General features: G+C 43.6%; 1 protein-coding gene across 2 annotated transcripts in view; it reads right to left on the bottom strand.

Moving 5' to 3' along the window:
• Positions 1 to 263: 263 nt before the first annotated feature.
• Positions 264 to 19,120, bottom strand: part of UBE2H (ubiquitin conjugating enzyme E2 H) — a 104,518-nt gene continuing 85,661 nt past the window's right edge. For both annotated transcript variants that reach the window (XM_059171852.1, XM_059171851.1), the window contains 2 exons: positions 9,171 to 9,299; positions 264 to 4,609 (listed from right to left, as the gene is read on the bottom strand). In XM_059171852.1, the coding sequence (XP_059027835.1) occupies positions 4,485 to 4,609; positions 9,171 to 9,299 (254 nt within the window). In that variant the 3' untranslated portion in view covers positions 264 to 4,484. The remainder of the gene's footprint in view (positions 4,610 to 9,170; positions 9,300 to 19,120) is intronic.

Consider the following 19,120-nt stretch of genomic DNA (forward strand, 5'->3'; position numbering starts at 1 on the left):
TACAGTCGGCAGTCACACCTGCCACTCCAGGTGCAGAGACAGGACTCTGGAAGTGGCGCTTCTTAGTTACCACTGTCTCTGGGTGACACTCCCTTCCCACACCCACCCAGTCATCTTCCTCTGTAAGGGCTTCGCGAACACAGAAACAAGCCAGAGTCTGCTGCTGAGAGGAGTCAGATGAACGAGGAGGGTGTTTGTTGTTGCTTTTAAGAAAGGGCTGAGTAATCACCGAGGCTATCATCTTATTGATCAAGGTCCAGCCATTTGCCAAGGTATATACACATTTTATTTAAAAAAGTTTACAGTTTTCATTATACACAACTATTAAGAGGTTATAGTCAGAGGCGGCATTTGTCCTGTTGACAGAAGTGCCCGCTAGATCATCACAATGCGAGGAGGAAGGTAGGAGGGAGGAGAGGGCAAGGAACAAATAAGCGATAAAAAGCTTGGATTTCAATTAAGGGCTGGTAAGTCCCTTTTCTCTCTTCAAGTATCACACAATATGTACCAAATACAATCAGTAAATAATGGCCATTTCTTCCCAAGCCCACAGCCAAGACGAGTATTTGCTGAAGTGAGAGTCCTGGCCCTTCCTCAGGTGTGTGGAGACCCTGCCCGCCCGACCAGGGTGAGCTCCCCCTTTCCCCAGGGGCCTCCACCCCAGTCCTTGATGGAACTGCCAAGGTGTTCAGTGGCCAGAGAAATTACGAACATGGATTCAGAAGTCCAAAGAAAACACAGGTCTTTGTGCCCAATCAGAAATAACTTTAGTCAAGAAGGCCGTGAACCCGGTTAGAAGTTGGTAAAAGAACTCTTGCTACCTCTTGTTAATGGCTTCCACTTTTTCTGATTGAGTCCCTAGAATGTAGAAGGGCCACACGCCGTTTAAAAATCGAACACCAGTTCCCAGAAACTTGGTGTCTAGAAACTTCACCCATGAAGGCTAGCAGAGGATCTGTCTTTCATGATTCTAGCCGCAACAGGAGGCCTAATGAAAAGCAAGTGTCAGGCCAACCCTTATCAGCTTCAGAGAGCATTTTGAGGAGGAAAAAATTCCTTCGAGGGGAGACACTCCTCAGGAGATTAGCTCAGCCAGCTGGCAATGAGAACAGCTTCTGAAGTAGGACGACGACGTTAGGTACCGGAGAGACACATGGCAACTTCTGAAAACTACTAGTATAAAATGCTGGTTGAAACTGCACAGTCACCTCAAGGAGGGTGACAAGATCAAAGACAAAAGAGCACAATGCCAGCATCTAGCTTGGCTACCACCAAATGCAACCTGCCAGGCCCCGGTCCCGGGGCTGCCCGAGAGCAGTGGGCTGTGGGCTGCGGCTGCAGCCACCTGGCTTGTCGGTTTTGGCGAGAGCTGGAGCTCGGTATTTGGACAGGGGCAAAGGATGGCTTGCGCTGGTCAACCACAAGGTAAAACTTGGAAACTATGGGTATGCTACGAAAGGGAGGGAAACTGCCAGAAGCATCTCTGACCTACCACCACCACCTTTAAAAGCAGTCACGTTCAGCCCCACTGAGGGGCTCTGGATGCTTTTCTGAGTGTTATGACGGGAAATCTGGGAAAGTTTCCAGAGCTGTCATACCCCCTCTTCTAGCCTTACTGTATCATCAACCACTGCTGGCCAGAGTCCTCTGATTCCCAGCCAGGCTTTCTTCCAGCTCCCTCTGTACCTAGAAGCACGGTCGTCTTCTCCTGGCTACCTCTCCCAGGTATAGGAAGGGACAAAAAGTTAGCATAAGGAGGATTCTGTTCAACTCATCAAAAGCCAGTTTCTCAGACTAGAGGGAAAGCCCCACATGGAGCCAGAGCATGCATGGGATCAAGGTTAGTGCCCAGAAAGGACAGATCTGCACGGAACCAGCAGGTACAGCGTGATCCGGGTAGCCAAAGCCATTCCAGGAGCTTCCTGCACTAACAGGGAAGCCTCAGTACACCTTCATCAGACAGACTTGGATGGACAGACACACACGCACACATGCTGCAGCCGCACTTGGGATCTGCTTCTTAACCCCTGTGACCTCCCCCGCCATGTCTTCATTCAGAATTTCTGCACCACCAGACTCCCAGTGCCAGAGCGTTCAATCCGCCGCGAGCCAATGTCTTTTTTGAGAAAAAGGTATTTAGTCGGGGAGCAGAGCTGTGGCTCACATACATTCCCCCAAACTTGGCTCTACGTGTTTTGTTTGTTTTGTCTTGTTTTTGACAAGATTAAAAGCAATTATTATCTGGACATTATTTTTTTGAAAGGTAATTAGAACACTATTGTTTATACAATATTGAAAAAATACAATTTTTATTGTTTGAACTCAAATCACCACCCAGCACTTTTAAAGCCTACCCTAAGTCGCACCTACAATTTAAACGGTTATAGCACAAGCAAACTGCTAATTCAGCAGGTAAGCAGGTTAGACAGTGCCAGCAGAGACCCTCCCTCCCCCAAAGTAAGAGAAGACAACGCGCTAGAGAAGTTAAAGCACACCATTCCATGTTAAATAGTTAACACTACCCCTCCAACAAGCCACAAATGCTAGATAGATAAACTTGGTATGGTTAACTAACCACAGCCCTACGTAACTGCACTTTAAATTTTTTTTTTTTTAAAGAAAACCTTTTGCTTCATGCCCGTAATTAACATAAATTAAGAAAATTCTTTGTCTTTTAGGAAAATAATCATGCTAAAAGCAAGTTGTACTTTATATAGATTTTCAAAGAAAAGTATTGATTGTGCTTTTTGAATAAAAAAAGATAGGGTATCTTCCAACCTCACTGACTCCAATCTTGTGGAACAGATAGCACTTCTAAACTAAAAACACACACCAGAAAGAAAAACTCAATTATCCCAGTGGGACATTAAAAAATGGTCTTTAGAAGGTTTTAGGATTGGCTAATTCTGCTTCTGTCCTATTGGTTGTGGCAAAAAAGGGATACAGACTTGCTGTCTAAGGTTCTCCAAACTCAGCAGGCAACACTCAGATTCGAAAGAAACTCTGCCGGCAACCTGGACATATGGTGAGCTGAGTAAACATTTGATTAGCAGGCATTTTAAACTGTCTGATTTCCTCTTAACACATACAGGAGAGAATATGTTCTTCCTTCAAAACCTGTTCTACTGCATCGTATTTCCGAACGCTTTCCTCTTATTCAGTCACACTCTGAAAAAAAGCAGTTTGTTTTTCCCATGTAGAGTCACTTTGGGTACAAGGACCTTTATTTGTTCCAATTATTACTCATTTTCAATTTAGAATATGTGTTGGGTCTAAAATACCCATTTCCCACTCCCACAAGCAGATGATGACCAGGCTGCTGCCAAGAGCGGCAGCAGAAGGGAAAACAAAACCAAAACATGAAGGGGAGGAGAGTACTCGGGAGTCACAGCCACCAGACGGGTCTTCTTGCCGAGTCTAATGGTCCACTGAGCGGCTGTCCAAGGAGGAGGCCATCTCTTGGTAGGTGAAGATTATAGGTGAAGATTAAATTTGCAACCTAAGCACAATTCACACACACACACCATTTTAAAAATAAAGGCGGGAGAGCTGGGGGGGAGGAAAGGAAAGGGAAGGAAAAAAAAAAGCTCCAACCCAAACAAAAACACCCACAACCACCCTCCAACTTAAAGCTCTCAGTCCAGGGCAGCAGTCTCAAAGTGGCCTAGAGGACAAGGCGGCGACTCTGCAGGTGCTGGATGAGACAAAGCACCTTCCCGGTCACTCTACTCCTCCTGTCCTGTCCCCTCAGAAAGCTATGGATTACAAGCGCTACCCCAAGAAAAAGAATCCGGTTCAGAAAACACTTCCGAGAGGTTCTCCAAAGCAAAAACACTTGTGGCCGCAGGGCCTGCTAGTGAGTCGGGCAGGAATCTGCATATAAAAATGTACTTAAAATCCAGAGTCAGAAATTGTTTTACGTTTCAATACTCCAATTAGCTCCCTGTTCTCTACTGTTACTCCACAGAAACGGGGCCACCTGGGAGTCCCAGGAAGGAGCGGCTCCTCATGCTCCCACAGCAGGCCTGGTCCTCCCCCAGTTCCTCCCGTCCATTTTGAAAAAGCACTATTCTATCTTCACGTCCAAGAGCTGGATGGTTTGGTTTGTTTCTTTGGAACCATCAATAAAAGAAGCAACTTTTTTCCTGTTATTCTTACTCTCGTCTATCTATCGGAGCGGCTGTTTCTTTTGACAGTTGAGCAGCACACAGGCTGACTTGGCCGAGTGGACTTGTGAACGCATGCATTCAGACCGCATATTGCTACCAAAATGGAATGTGGGAATATGCTATGCACCTCAGATTGAGAAATGACCAAGAAATCAAGATCTAAAGGGTGATATATAATATATATATATCAATGCTATTATTCATAAAAACCTTGTTTAGTAATAAAAAAAATTGCTTTGTTTAAATATGAATATTATAGTCTGCTTCTCATGGTTAGGAAGTAATAGTCTTTCTGAAAAGCAGGTGCTTTTTCTACTACAACTCCATATCCTGGGCCTCATCTTCCGAAAAGTCAGACATAGAACTCTCCGACGAGCTGTCACCGGTGCCCTCCTCCTGCTCTTTCAGTGCCTCCTCTGTTGCGTATTTCTGGATGTACTCTGCACAGGGGGTGGGGAGGAAGAAAACACAGGGGCGGTGAGCAGGCAGGTCTGTGGTTGGGTGACCCCCAAAGCTGGCGCGGGGCCAGGGAAGTTCAGGCCTTCCTTACCTGCTAGGCTCTGGTCACTACAGCTAAGGGGAAACCCCACGGAGTATGTCTTTGGCGTTCGTGCATTCTGCCCCCTTCGTAAGAGAGGCGAAGCAAAGCATCTGACGTGCAGGGAAGAGACACAGACTGCACCTCTAGCCCCAAATTCCCCAGCGCCATCCCCTCCCAGGTGCCTGTGTCCGAGGCAGCCCACCGCCCCAGGCCTCGGCTGTGAAGCAGGGGAGAGCCGGCAGATGTCCAGGACGGTGTCTGGTGTGAACTGGCCTCCAGTTAGGCTGCCAGGCCGCCCTCGCTCTTGCCTTGTTGGCTTATCCGTATGGCCGAGCTCCTTCAAACCTGCACGACTGGGGACATTAGGACTGACTTTCTCCTTATCTCTGTGTTAAAAAAACTATTCACCTCCCAGGCAGAGCAGGACTGGTTATGATTCCACAGTAATTTATAAGGAAATCCCCCATCATTTTCAGACTTGCACTTACATAATTACAGTCAGCCCAAATCCATTATTTTAGGAACAGATTTTAGTCTAAACAGATCCTGCCTGTCAGGTTTCTGAAGCAGCTGGTGAAAACGGTCTCTCCATCCGCTCAGGAACGAGCTGCTATCTGGAGACACAGCGAGCCTGAGTGACTCCATCATTTACTACTCACCTGAATATGAGGCTGAAACAAAGTTTTAAGAACTGCTGAACAAACAACTTGTTCCTAAAAACTCTAAGCGCACGCTGATTTTCAGTAAATGGCCTACACACAGTATGAAGAGACAAGACGGGACCTACTGAGAGAGTCAGCAGGAGAGACACACGCCCTCATTCCTTACGCCATGTTTCTCTCCTACGGAGTCACAGGCACCGAGCACAAGAGTGAGAGAAGGAAAATGGCCAAAGGAGCTGGCCAAGTTTGAATAACGGAACACAGGGGCCTAGCTAAGAGTATTTCTGATATATTTAAAGCCAGATGCAGGGCTCGATCCCAGAACCCTAAGATCATGACCCGAGCTGAAGGCATATCCTCAAATGACTGAGTCACCCAAGGGCCCCTAAAAGGTTTTTTTTTTTTTAAAAAAAGGAAAGAGTATGTGACAGAGACTACATGTGGTCACATCTGGTCCTTTACAGAAAAAGTTTGCAGTCTTTGGACTTAAAACCCTACAAATTCATTACATGAAGTTTTAGGCAGAGATGAGACTTCAAAAGCTCCTGCTTAGGTAAGAACTCACCTGAATTTACCTCTTAGAAATGTTTATCATAGTCTCAGAAAGGTTATTTTTACCCTCTAATCGGTCAGCTACTTCGCTGCATTTGTAGAAGAAGTTGCTGCACTTTGACATTTCTCACTGACATTGTAAGGTGATATTATTAGTCTTCTTGAGTATATTCGAGGAAATAAGTATGTTTTAAGTGTTTAGCATACTAGGACACGGCCTTTCAGGAGACAGAAAAATGAAGAGCAAGGTCATTCACGAGCAGGAGGCCCAGATGCAGATGAAAGGAGTCAGCTGCCGGGTGCGATCGGAGGGAACATGAAGGCAGGGCCTCTGGCCTCTCAGAGCTAGGAAGGCCGGCACAGCGGCACTGACCCGTGAAGGAATTCTCAGCTGTAGCACAGGACATGCCATTCCAGGTGAAAGGCACAGCCTCACCAAAAGCAGAGGGGAGGGGGAGCCTGGGTGGCTCAGTGGGTTAAGCATCTGCCTTCAGTTCAGGTCAGGATCCCAGGGTCCAGGGATGGGAGCCCTGCGTCCAGCTCCTTGCTCAGAGGGGAGCCTACTTCTCCCTCTCCCTCTGCCTGCTGCTTCCCCTGCTTATGTGCTCTCAAAAAATCTTAAAAACAAAATTAAAAAAAGCACAAGAGAGGAGGACATGGCCAGGATGTCAAACACAAGACCAAGAACTACATTTGTATCTGAAGCAAATAAGGCAAAATGTACAGCAGGTCCTACTGTAGTTGGATGGTGAGTATATGGTTAAGTTATCCTCTGGGTTTTTTTTTTTTAGGTTGACACTTCTCCTATGGAAGGGAATACAGCTGAGTATCTGAAACTCATCCAGTGTGATGGTCACATATTGCTTCATTTAGGAGTGAAGGTGAAGATGGAGATCACACCCAGTGAGAGCGAGCCGGGAATGGCAGGCTAAGATGCGGAAGCGTGAGTTCTTCAGACAGTTCCCTGGTGCTCCTCCTATAGGCAGCTCCTATCTACATGATAAAAAACGTCAACTAAATGTGAATGCTGACAAAATCCATGCATGGTAAAAGTTACACACGCTGACCTGTGAGGCTAGACAGAGAACTGTCTCCTGGTAGCAGCCTGGGAGAGAGGTCCCATCTAGATATGTTTTTGGAAATCACCTACCTGGAGGGAATCACCTCAAGCAGTGAGGGGCGAATCAGCTCCCCAGGTGGTGAGGGGGGTGAGGGAGGGAGGGCTGAATGACCTGAGAGGCTTAAAGACAATGACCATGTCTGGGAATGGAGTGAGAAAGGTTTTCCGGAAGGGAAAGGGCAGAACACAAAAGCTGCAGAGAAGTCAGAGGAACAGGTCTTGAGCAGACTGCACATGATTAGGGAGGCATGGGAGTCATAGATTATCAGAAGAGGAGGGAAAACGAACTGGCAGGGGTTTAGGGCAAGGAAGTGAGAAGTTTGAAAATGACAGGAAATCAAGAGCAGGACTCCTAAAGAGGTCCACAGGTGCAGACAAAAGCTTCTGAGCGGGGGATGCCTCCAACAGGCTGGGTGCAGAGGAGAACCCGTGGCGGGAGGCAGGGGAGAACTGGGAGGACAAGCCCCCTGGCTGTGGGCGGGGGGGGGGGGGCACGTTTAAGCCGTCAGGATGGTTCTTACAGTCCTGATTTTCATTACTCAGGAAGACAAAAATGATAGCCAACACTGACATTTCAGAAAGCAAAAATTCCCTAAGCTAGAGCCTGCCATTCTAAAATAAAAATGTAGATTGGATTCCTTCTGTAGCTGGTACTATAGCAGATATGTACTAAAACAGGAATAGTGCTACACTGCTGAGGCATAATGAATGTAAGAACTATAGAAATATCTCCACAGCGAGATGTCTGTGGGCTGCAGACACTGCTAAGGGATTCCTGTGTCCCAAGCTTAATACAGTCTCATAACAGAATTTCATCTGGTAGAAATGGACTGCTTTCTTTCCTCTTGAAATACATGTTTGGCTATAAAGATATTCTGCTACATAAATTAGGTATTAATTTCCAAGGACACCTGAAACCCAAGTAAATTAACTGGAGTAGATTTATTTATCTCAACAGAAGGAATCAGAGAAGAGCGAGAAAACCAAAGGGAAGCCTCAGATGCGCCTATCTCATGCCTGCACAGTTAAGAGTGAAGACATATATATTCCAGGCTCTTATAAATTATTTCTACTGCCACCTCTTGCAAACGGACCTCAGAGGGCCACACAACCAGCAGAAGCTGACAATCTTCAGGCAAGTCATGCTAACAATTAGGTAACAATGACCGCCATCTGGTAAGGAGAGCAGGCCTACTTTCATGGACTTTGAATTCCTTTCCTTTCTGGTGGAACTTGAAACCACTTTTGGTGGAACCACTTTTCACTATGAAGGTTCTCAAGCACACGGAGAGGTAAAAATGAATACCAGTAAACTGGTGTGAGGTTCCAGATGTTCTTTCAAAACCACAAGTTCATTTTAATGAACTTCATGTCCCATTAGCAGGTAACTTTCAGAGTGAGAAAGGAGTTTTCCAGATCGTAAAGGATGAGCAAATGAACGCTCCTACCACGAGCACGTTTCTACCTAGCACAGCACATTTCAAGTTTTACTAGAAAACGGGGCCCTAGGGCCAGCTCTCTGTAGCAGACAAGAAATGTGCCCAGATGTAAACTTTCCAAAGTGAAAGTCAGTCAGTATGGGGCCAGGAAAACAGCTGGATATTCTTAATTCAACAGGTAAAATGATACAATAAAAAAGAAGTATAAGGATAAATGTGGCATTTCCCAACTTCTAAAGTTAACAGCTTTCCTGACGGGCCAGGATGATACGGTCTGTAAACAGATGGGAGATTATGTCTTTCTTTTATTACTTCATTCTTGAGTCCCAATTTTCTAATTCTACAAGGCAAGAGGAAGCAAATGAAGGCCGTGGTTCTTCTGGACAGGGGTCCGTGGGGATTTCCACCACACCCGCCAAGGGCCCTCCCCCACTTTCTCATCTTTCCTTTTGCTCTTTCTCACTCCCTCTCGTCTTCCCTGCTGGGACCTTCAGCCTTCCCAAGGTGTGGATGACCCCTTGGAACTACAGGGGCTAGTGAGTTCTGCTCCAGCCCAGAGACAGCGGTCTCTTTTAAGGCCTGAGAAAAATTATTAACTAAGAAAGGCATTTAATGATCTTAAAAGGCATTTAAAGCCCAATACATGTTAAGTTTTTCTGTCCTAGGTTAAACTATTTGCTCTCTTACCTTTAATTTTCTGCTTGTATTCTTCTGGTCGGTGGAGGTACATTGCTGCAGCATCACCGTTGAGAGGATCTATGGGGTTGGGATAGGCCAACAACTGGGGCAGGAAGGACTCAAATATATTGGTAAGATCTGAAAAAACAAACAGAAATATGTCATGCATGGAATAAAATTCACTTGAGTTCAGTAGTCAACACTGCTTATCTTCCAAAATAATCAGCCACGTGGACGTTTTCCATAACAGTGTGCTCTGTTACATGTGAGCTCTAGCACACAGGCTTTTCAGTACCAATTTTAAAACTTAAAATTTAATTTTGCTTTGAAGAATCAGATGAAGGTGTCTGATATTCACTTCCAAAGGCAATTGTCCCAATTCTAATTCACTCCATGTTCTAAACCAAGAATTCAGAAATATTACAGACATTAATTTAAACGCATGCCCCAAAACTCTACAGCACTGTACAGTTTTACAAAACGAGTAGTTATCTCTTAATATCACCTTTTTCTACAGCTTTGAAAATTCCCACTCTGGAAAGTATTCAAGCGCCAGATCTCAAAAGAAGTTTTATAGGCCTTGATGTTTAATTCAATTCTCATCCCCTTTAATGGAGGTAAACAGAACCAGTTTTTTGATTCTTCCGGCTAATGAAGGTAGGAACCTACAGAGGCCACTTAAAATCATAGATAATCATGAGACAGAGAAATACCAATTTACTGAATTTATTAATAATCATTTTAATACACACATATTAGCTCCCTTCTTGCCAGATGCAGCACAAGGTGCTGGGTATACAGCGGTAACATTTCACACATGGCAAAGGCAACAAGAACTTTGCAGCCACATAGTGCTTTATATAGGAAATGGGCCTTGCAAACCTGTAAAATAAACTACACATTCTCATCACTTCAGAGATGGGGTAACATCCGTTCTGTTTGGCCCTCAGTAGTCAACTGGGGAATCTTAGTGCCTCCAGCTCTCTGCCCTCCTTCAGTTACTCTATCATGTTTTATGTGGAAAAATTTGTTTCTGGGGGGAATGCTAAAGCACAGCAGCGTAAGAACCACTCCTAACATTTATTCTGCTCTTTTACTGTATTTTTTCCCCTTTACAGGAGCACTCTGATGCAGTCTTCTAAGTGAATGTCTGCTCACGTCACATCACCATGGTTCTCAGGGAGGCATGGTTTTGCTCCCTGGCAGACACCCTGTGATGTCTGGAGAGATTTTTGGTTGTCACACCTGGAGGGCGGAGGGGGAACGGGTGGTGCTAGCAGCCCTCCCACAGAGAAGCAGGAACGCGGCTGAACACCCCATAATGCACAGGACAGCCCTTTACAACAGATAATTATCTGGGCCAAAATTCAACAGTGCTGAGGTTAAGAAATCCTGGTCTAGGTAAAAGGGGTTGATAAACTTTTTCATAGAGGGCCAGAATAAATACTTTAGACCTTGTGGGCCACGTTTGGACTCTCTTTTAACAACTCAACAACTAGCTTTGCCACCATAGTACAACAGCACTCACAGATAATGGGAAAACAAAACCAGTGTGACTGTGTTCCAATCAAACTTTATATACAAAACCAGGCAAACGTGTGCCACCCTCTGCTTTAGAAAACCCCATGAGTAACAGCTCTTCCTCGTCAGTGTAAGGCTTCCCTAACGGTCAGGGTGTGCAGCTGGAGAATAAGTTGGAGCTGCACCGTTTAATGGAACTTTTCCGCATGATGAGAATGTTCTGCATCGGCACCGACCAATATGGCAGCTGCTGGCCATATGTGGCTATGGACACGCTCTGGCTGGTGTGACTGTGTGACTAAAATTTTCATTTTACTTAATTCTAACTTACATTTAAGTTAGTACACACGGCTAATAGATCCCATATTGGACAGCACAGGTCTAGACCGTAACGTCACCTGTTGCCATGCACCAGGTGCAGACATAGAGGTTTACCTTAGGCATCAAGTAACAAGAGACTTGGTATTATTATTACATGGACTGGAGCTATTTCACCTTCCTAAGGCTAACTTCCCAAAGAACCATGTCATAGTAAGATTCCCTCGTGCCAGGAAATAAATGGAGAGATTCCTAATAAAAAAAGTAAAACAAAAATAATCCTCCAAGATAACCCCATCACCTGTAGTAAGATTTTCACTGACATTATACTTAAAAAAATTTTTAACAAAGGAAGCAATATATTCAACAAACCAGGAATTATTCATGGCATAAAACCAATGAAAACTACTCAAAAGGCTAAAGAGTCGGAAAAAAACATGCTCTGATGTTGGGGGAGGAAGTCCATAAAATGGTATGTTCTCTAGACTTGTAACTATGTACAATACATGTGCATAAGGATATTTAAAAAGTTATCTCAAGGCAATATGCTTGCGACTTCTCCTTTTCACACATCAAGTGACACTTTGCTTTTTTTTACCCTTTAAAAATAGCATTTTCCTATGAATATGTCCTTTCTACTTTTGCATATATTTGAAATATTTCAGTAAAACCGAAGTCTAAAAAAAAAATCAAGGTAAATACATTCAGAAGGAAAAAAACAAGGGTGTGGAAGTTTTACAAACTCGATTATGATCTGGGAGCAGGGAAGAGTTAACAAGACTGACACCAGCACTAACGTGTTACTAACAGGAAAGGGAGCAGCAACAGCCTGAATTTACAAAGCCCTTACTCCAAGCCAGACCTCCTTGAGTACTTTACGTGCACACTCAGTTTCACTACAGCCAATGACCTCGGTACCATTACTATCTCCATTTTGCATATGGTGGAAACTGAGGCACAGAGAGGTTAGGTAACTGCGTTTCAATCCTGGGCTTATCCCCCATGCTGCCTCTGTGAGTAGATGAAATGAGCAGTGTCGAAACTTTCATGAAGGCACAAGCTACCCGCATCTTGGCATTAAAACTGCATATCTGGGGCGCCTGGGTGGCTCAGTGGGTTAAAGCCTCTGCCTTCAGCTCAGGTCACGATCCCAGGGTTCTGAGATCGAGCCCTGCATCGGGCTCTCTGCTCGGCCGGGAGCCTGCTTCCCTTCCTCTTTCTCTGCGTGCCTCTCTGCCTACTTGTGATCTCTATCAAATAAATTTTTTAAAAAGTCTAAAAAAATTAAAAAGAAAATTAAAACTGCATATCCTCACAGATGGCCACCCCAACCCCCACCCCATGCACAGTCTTCCCTACTCTCAAGTTCAAGGCCCACAGAATGATCTCTAAGCAGAGAATGTTAAGGGATTTCTGTGGCTCTGTCTGATACTTTGCAGAGGTCACGTGCTTACTTTCAAGGAGCTAAACCACAGAAAGTAGCCCACGGCCTCACAGACACCCACACATGGTGACCTGGGCATTCTCCTGTCATATCAGGGGCTACTCAGAAACATTAGCTGATGAATATTCCTATCAAACAACAAAAACCTTTAAAATACACACACACACACACACACACACACAGTAGGTTTTTTCTCTTTAAGTAATGTTCAGAAGTGCTTGAGGATTTGAGAAATACAGCAGATAACATGCTTTATAACTAGGTGTTTTCTGTGTTCCAAGAAGGGACTTTTGTACCTTTTCCCCACTACTTTTAAGTTTTTTAAGCTACCAGAAGTGACCCTGCCTAGGTATTTGTTCCCCAAAGTAAAGAACCCTCAATTATTAGTTCTACCTTCCTATGTTTGTCTTCCTGCATTAACACACTTCTGATCCATTTTACAGATGTGCTGAGTCATGCCTGTAAAACAGAGGAGCAGAAAATGTACACAGCCAGGTTGTGGGTGAAGAGGACAGCATTTGAAGACAAGGGTGTTGTGGCTATGGCCATTTTGTTTTTTATTTTTAGATTTTATTTATTTATTTGAAAGAGACAGAATGGGAGTGGTCGGCAAAGGGAGAGGCAGACTCCATGCTGAACAGGGAGCCCAACATGGGGCTCGATCCCAGGACCCTGAGAACATGACCTGAGCCAAAGGCAGACCGTTAACTAAGCCAGCAAGGCAGGTGCCCTGACATGGCCATTTTAAAAACAGGTAACACTTGGGACGCCTGGGTGGCTCAGTTGGTTAAGCAGCTGCCTTCGGCTCAGGGCATGATCACAGCGTCCTGGGACATCGGGCTCTTTGCTCAGCAGGGAGCCTGCTTCTCCCTCTGCCTCTGCCTGCCATTCTGTCTGCCTGTGCTCGCTCTCTCTCCCTCTCTCTGACAAATAAATAAAAAAAAAAATCTTAATAAAAATAAAATAAAATAAAAACAGGTAACACAGCCCTGGGAGTGGCTAACAGAGTGATTACTAGTGAGAGGGTCCTCTCCAAGGAAACATCTCTCCAAAGTTACAGATAAAAATCTTCTTTCAAGATAAGTGTTGACAGAAGAAATCTAAATTGGGGTGCCTGGGTGGCTCACTCAGTTAAGCATCTGCTTTTGGCTTAGGTCATGATCTTGGGATCCTGGGATCGAGTCCCAAGTTAGGCTCCCCAGCCTCAGTGGGGAGTCTGCTTCTCCCTCTCACTGTGCTCCTTCCCCTGCTTGTGCTCTCTCTAATAAATAAATAAAAATGTTAAAAACAAGAAGGAGAAGAAACCTAAACTGTAAACTGAAAGTGAAATGAAGATACTTACCTTTGGAAAAATCCATTATAAAATGAGAGGGTTTCCCCCCTAGAATTATTAATAATGGTAATAAAATATCAGCATCTCTCACTTTAAAAGTCTTTTTAAAAAATATTAATTGTCCATTTTTTGAAAGGGAGAGAAACCAGACACACAGAACACCCCAATCTCAAGATTACAGTCAGCTGGTGCCATTACTGGCTGCCTTAATTTTTAAAGGAAGTCCAAAGATCCCTGAGAAGTATGCTTTATGACAAGCAAACAGCTCTTACTTTTGCTTTGGACTAAATCAGCACTTACAAAAATGCAGTCCATTAAGACGCGATTCTTCAGCCTGATCTTACAGTATTAATATTAACAATATTACAACACTCATTCCTCAGTTTAGGCACTTAAACTAATAATTTATATTCATATTTAATTTTTAAAAACACCAAATCATACTGATCTCTCATCGAAAGCAGCACCATTTACCCCCTTCAGCCCAGAGCAGTGGTTCCTAGTTAGTCTAGATCCTCAATGTTTGTCCATCAAAATTACCTGTGGAGTTTTGCCAAACGCTGCACACTGAGGCCTCATTACCTACACCATGGCCTCTGGCTCAGGACAGACTTGCATACGTGTGTGCGCAGCTGCACAGCCAGGAAATGCTACCTACCCTGTACACCCCTACCCGGAACAAACGGGAAGACAGCTACTGGCTTGCGGGTTCTCTGAAAAGGTTCAGGGCTCTGAACGAAGCTGCTCAGGCAGCTGTAGGGGCGCCACGCCCTGAGCCTTTCAGCTCCTTCCTGCACTCTGCTGTCACCCTCACTTCCTCCACGTGGAGGTACTCGAAATGGAAGGTAGAAGAAAGTGGATTCATTTTCAAGGGGTTTTAACAGGCTGCTCTGGAGTGTAAGAGGCAGCGAGAGAGATCATCTAACACACTGCAGACTTCGGGCAGAGCAAATTCCATTAGACTGAACTGTTTCCAGCAAAAGTGGTAAACAACAGATGGGAAACCTAGAAGACTGCAAGTCTAATCTCAGGCCTTCCACTGACTTGCTCTTTGACCTTGGGCAGGTCTCTTCCTCTCTGCATCTCAATTTCTTCATCTGCAAAAAAGAGAAGTATAATACTGCAGTTCCTTACATGGGAGAATTAACACATTACTAAAAAGGACTGTAAAGTAGGCTTCATATGTCATCAAAGGACTAGGCTCAAATGTTAAAAAAAAAAAATCCACTTTTTTTTTTTTAAAGATTTTATTTATTTATTTGACAGAGAACACAAGTAGGCAGACAGGCAGGCAGAAAGAGAGAGAGAGAAGCAGGCTCTGCACTGAGCAGAGAGCCCGATGCGGGGCTCGATCCCAGGACCCTGGAATCATGACCTGGGCTGAAGGCAGAGGCTTTAACCCGCTGAGCCACCCAGGTGCCCCAAAAATCCACTTTCTTAGAGTAGGAATTTCAGCTACCTGCATCCCTCAAAGAATACATGTTAATTAAAATGAGTCACAATGGAAAAAAAAAATGCACCAATTCTTAAAGTAAAGCCACCCTACTCCAGGTAGGTGACTCACAAAAAGATGGTATATGGCTTAAAGGAAAAAACACGGGAGGGGATGAATCACAAATCATGTTTTATTCTGGGCTATTTATAAACCACTGACCATATTATTTCTTCTTCCTCAATTTCCTGGGAGTGTTAGAGTGAGAATTTTGGTAGAGCATGCTGCCACCTTTCAGGTTAAAGGCCTACGGATGCCCCGAGCTTGACGTGGCCCGCCCTACCAGGACCTGTCATTACCGTGCCAGCATTCACCCCCAGAGACTTTAACTTGAATAATATTCATCTGTTTTGCAGACTTAACACCCCAAATGCTGTAACTTAGAAACCATCACCATCACACAGTAGTCATGGCTAGAGGCCACCTATCCCACTCCCCCAAATCCCCCAATGCCCTGGGTTCCTGCCTTTAAAAGCCAAACAAAGAACACACACTTGCACAGCAGTGTGGATTCTGTGGTGTTGGTAATGCAAGCAGGAATTTCATATACTCTTACTCTGGGAAGCTCATCATCTTACAATTTTACAGAAGTCTATGCTGATAACTACCAAATCTTTCTAACTGGTCCTTTTTATTTCTGGTCTTATCAAATTTGACACACTTTTCTCCTGATATCTAGGTAGACTCCAACACCCTTGCCACAGGCTCCCAACCTCTGGAAAGACTTTGATTAGGCTTTCTCCTTTATTCCATCACTCAGCTGGTTTTCCAGACTAACAAAATGCCTCTAGTTCCTCTTCTGTGTTCCCTGGCATGTAGAGGGCCCAATGTACCATTCCATCTCAGACAGGGTCTGGCCTTCCAGGCTCCACACTCTTGCCTCTGTCATCAGAGGAAGCTTCCTTAAAACAATCACTCAGGTCATTTCCCATCAAAAGCAAGTTCCTCTTGTTTTCCTTCAAAACTCTTCATATTCCAGAAGCGTGCTATCCAAACAAACTTATAGTTCACTGGTCCCCTCCTGTCTGACAGAGAACCCCTGGCTTCTCAAGTCGAGATTCATTGCGCCAGCCACAACACAAGGTATTCTGTGTTCCGTAATTCAACAGGGAGCAGGGCTGAGAGGAAGGAAATTAAAGTCCTACTCAGGGGTGCTTGGGTGACTCAGTCATTAAGCACCTGCCTTCCGCTTGGGTCACAATCCCGGAGATCCTGAGGTTCTCTGCTCTGCGAGAAGCCTGCTTCTCTCTTTCCCACTCCCCTTGCTTGTGTTCCCTCTCGGTCTCTCTGTCAAGTAAATAAAATCTTCAAATAAATAAATTCTTTTTAAAAAATAAAAGTCCCATGGGGCACCTGGGTGGCTCAGTGGGTTAAGCCGCTGCCTTCGGCTCAGGTCATGATCTCAGAGTTCTGGGATCGAGTCCTGCATCGGGCTCTCTGCTCAGCAGAGAGCCTGCTTCCCTCTCTCTCTCTCTGGCTGCCTCTCCGTCTACTTGTGATTTCTCTCTGTCAAATTAATAAATAAAATCTTTAAAAAATAAAAGTCCTACTCATAATTAGGGAAAATCACAAATTGTAGTCCTGTGGTCTAGAGCTAATGATTCTCTAGGACTTACACAGATCATCTCTGTCCATGGACTTTGGGCCATTATGGTTAAAGCTACTAGCTAAATAGTTGAGATCACTTGAGAATTAACCATGTTATCCATTGAGAAAAATAGGCAGCTGAACTTTCAAAATTCCACTGACTTTTGCTCATCTTATAAGCAACTTAATTAATCCGTCATGAAATGCTAAGCAAGTCATAAATTTATAATATGTATTCAAAATAAAATGAACTGTAAAATTCCACTTTATTCATTCAGCTTTTTTTTTTTGATAGGGGGAGGAGTTACCTATTAGATGTACAAAAAACCCATATGAATATATATGTAGTCAAATTTTTATAAGACTGAAACAGCAAATGAAATTTCTAGATTTCCTTTAGTTATTTAATATATATAAACAGTTAAATCTGTTTATATATATTCATATATAAAATATATATTTATATATAAATATATTATACAATAATATAATATATAATATAAAATCATTAATATACACATATTAATAATTATATATTATATACATATTAATAATTATGTATTATATAATATATAATTATAAGATATATATTATAGATTATATATTATATATAATATATATATTATATATAAATATATATATATTTAAACAGATTAAACAGTTAAATCTGTTAAAATATATTAACAGATGTTTACTTTTCCACTCTTTTACTAGCTCCTAAGAAGGTGGAATATTAATAATGGCTTTTAAAATTTCTGTTTATAGTCTGTGAACACTAAAAAAAGTGAAATTCTACCATCACAAACAAGGAGTCAGAAACCTGTATTTCTTCAACCTGAAGAATGGCATTTCGTGCGACCAAGAAGAACTTGGTAAGCAGGGGCTCTAAAAGGTGAGAGACATCTTGAGGAAATCTTCAAAACAACTGGTCAGGAGGAATGCCCACAAATAGGTAGGTGGACTTGCAAAAAGAAATGGCTTTGAAAACAAAAATCACATTCTCTAAACGAACTAACTTGAACACACTGTTCAATGAGGATAGCCTAATCCTATAGCTGCTTTGAGGGCACACACATGGTGAGCAGAAGCAGACCACCACAAAGACTTCCTGTGGTCCTGTGGCACAGAACCAGCTGGCCACAAGGCTTGCCATATTTAGTTACTGAAGGCTGACATGCCGCTAATGGAATAATGTATCAAGCCACTAATCTGCTGGGAGATAAATTCAAGAATGTATCCCATTACTTAACTGAGAGGGTCTTCTGTGTTTCTGTGTGGATAAAATATATGAGGTCTGAATTCATCAAATTTGTAAGTGTTCTCAGGTTAGTCCAAGGGGATCTTTCATTTTTTATAAGGAGGCTCTGTGCCCATTGTGGAGCCCAATGTGGGGCCTGAACTCACAACCCTTAGATCAAGACCTGAGCCAAGATCAACAGTCAAATGCTTAATCAGCTGAGACACCCAAGCACCCTCCATGAGGAACTTTTAAAGACAGAGTAGATCTTATGAAGAGGGTAATGCAAGCAAAAAAACGAAACACACCTCCCTCCTTGCACCAAAAAAAAAGGGGGGGGTAGTGCAATTAGTAGGAATTAGTAAACAAAGAATTTTTGCAATATAATTGATAAGATTTAATCTCACTAGAGTTTTAAGAATTTCAAGGTAAACACAGGCATTTTTGTTGTATGTTGGAAGGGCAAGGTCAAAGACATAGGACACTAAAACCTGGAGGAATACCAGATCTGTTCCGCTAAGGGCCAGATCACCAGGCCACCAACCAGAGGTGGTGTTGTTACAGAACACGGAACATTTTCAAGCACTCCACCAGACTTAAATCATCTCCCATCCACTACAGCTCCCTCCCCTGAAGCATGTAACCTGTAGAGGTCCGCAGAGCAAAATGACTGCTGCACAGAGATGAGAATAAAGAACACAGCCTCCTGTTTCCCAAAGCCATTTCCTTTGCTGTCTTGTTGGTCTCACACACCCCCGCCCCCTCGGATGCTCTTTAAAGGCAGTTGTCCTAATTCAGACCTGGTATGACCCTGCTCACCTCAGAAGACTGCCAGCTGAAACACAGTAACGGGATTTGTTATTAACTTTTCAGAAATAAGGGCAGTTAATGTACAATAAGCCAGTTGGTACTCTTACAGTCATACTAAAACTCCTATTAAAGTTTTTTACTTACTAGACAATAATTTAGTTTGTCTTTAACATCAAAAAAGATACTTAACACAATTACAAGGTAAGTGGCCACACAT

The sequence above is a fragment of the Mustela lutreola genome, chromosome 4 (genome assembly GCF_030435805.1).
Source record: "Mustela lutreola isolate mMusLut2 chromosome 4, mMusLut2.pri, whole genome shotgun sequence".
Classification (NCBI taxonomy): Eukaryota; Metazoa; Chordata; class Mammalia; order Carnivora; family Mustelidae; genus Mustela; species Mustela lutreola.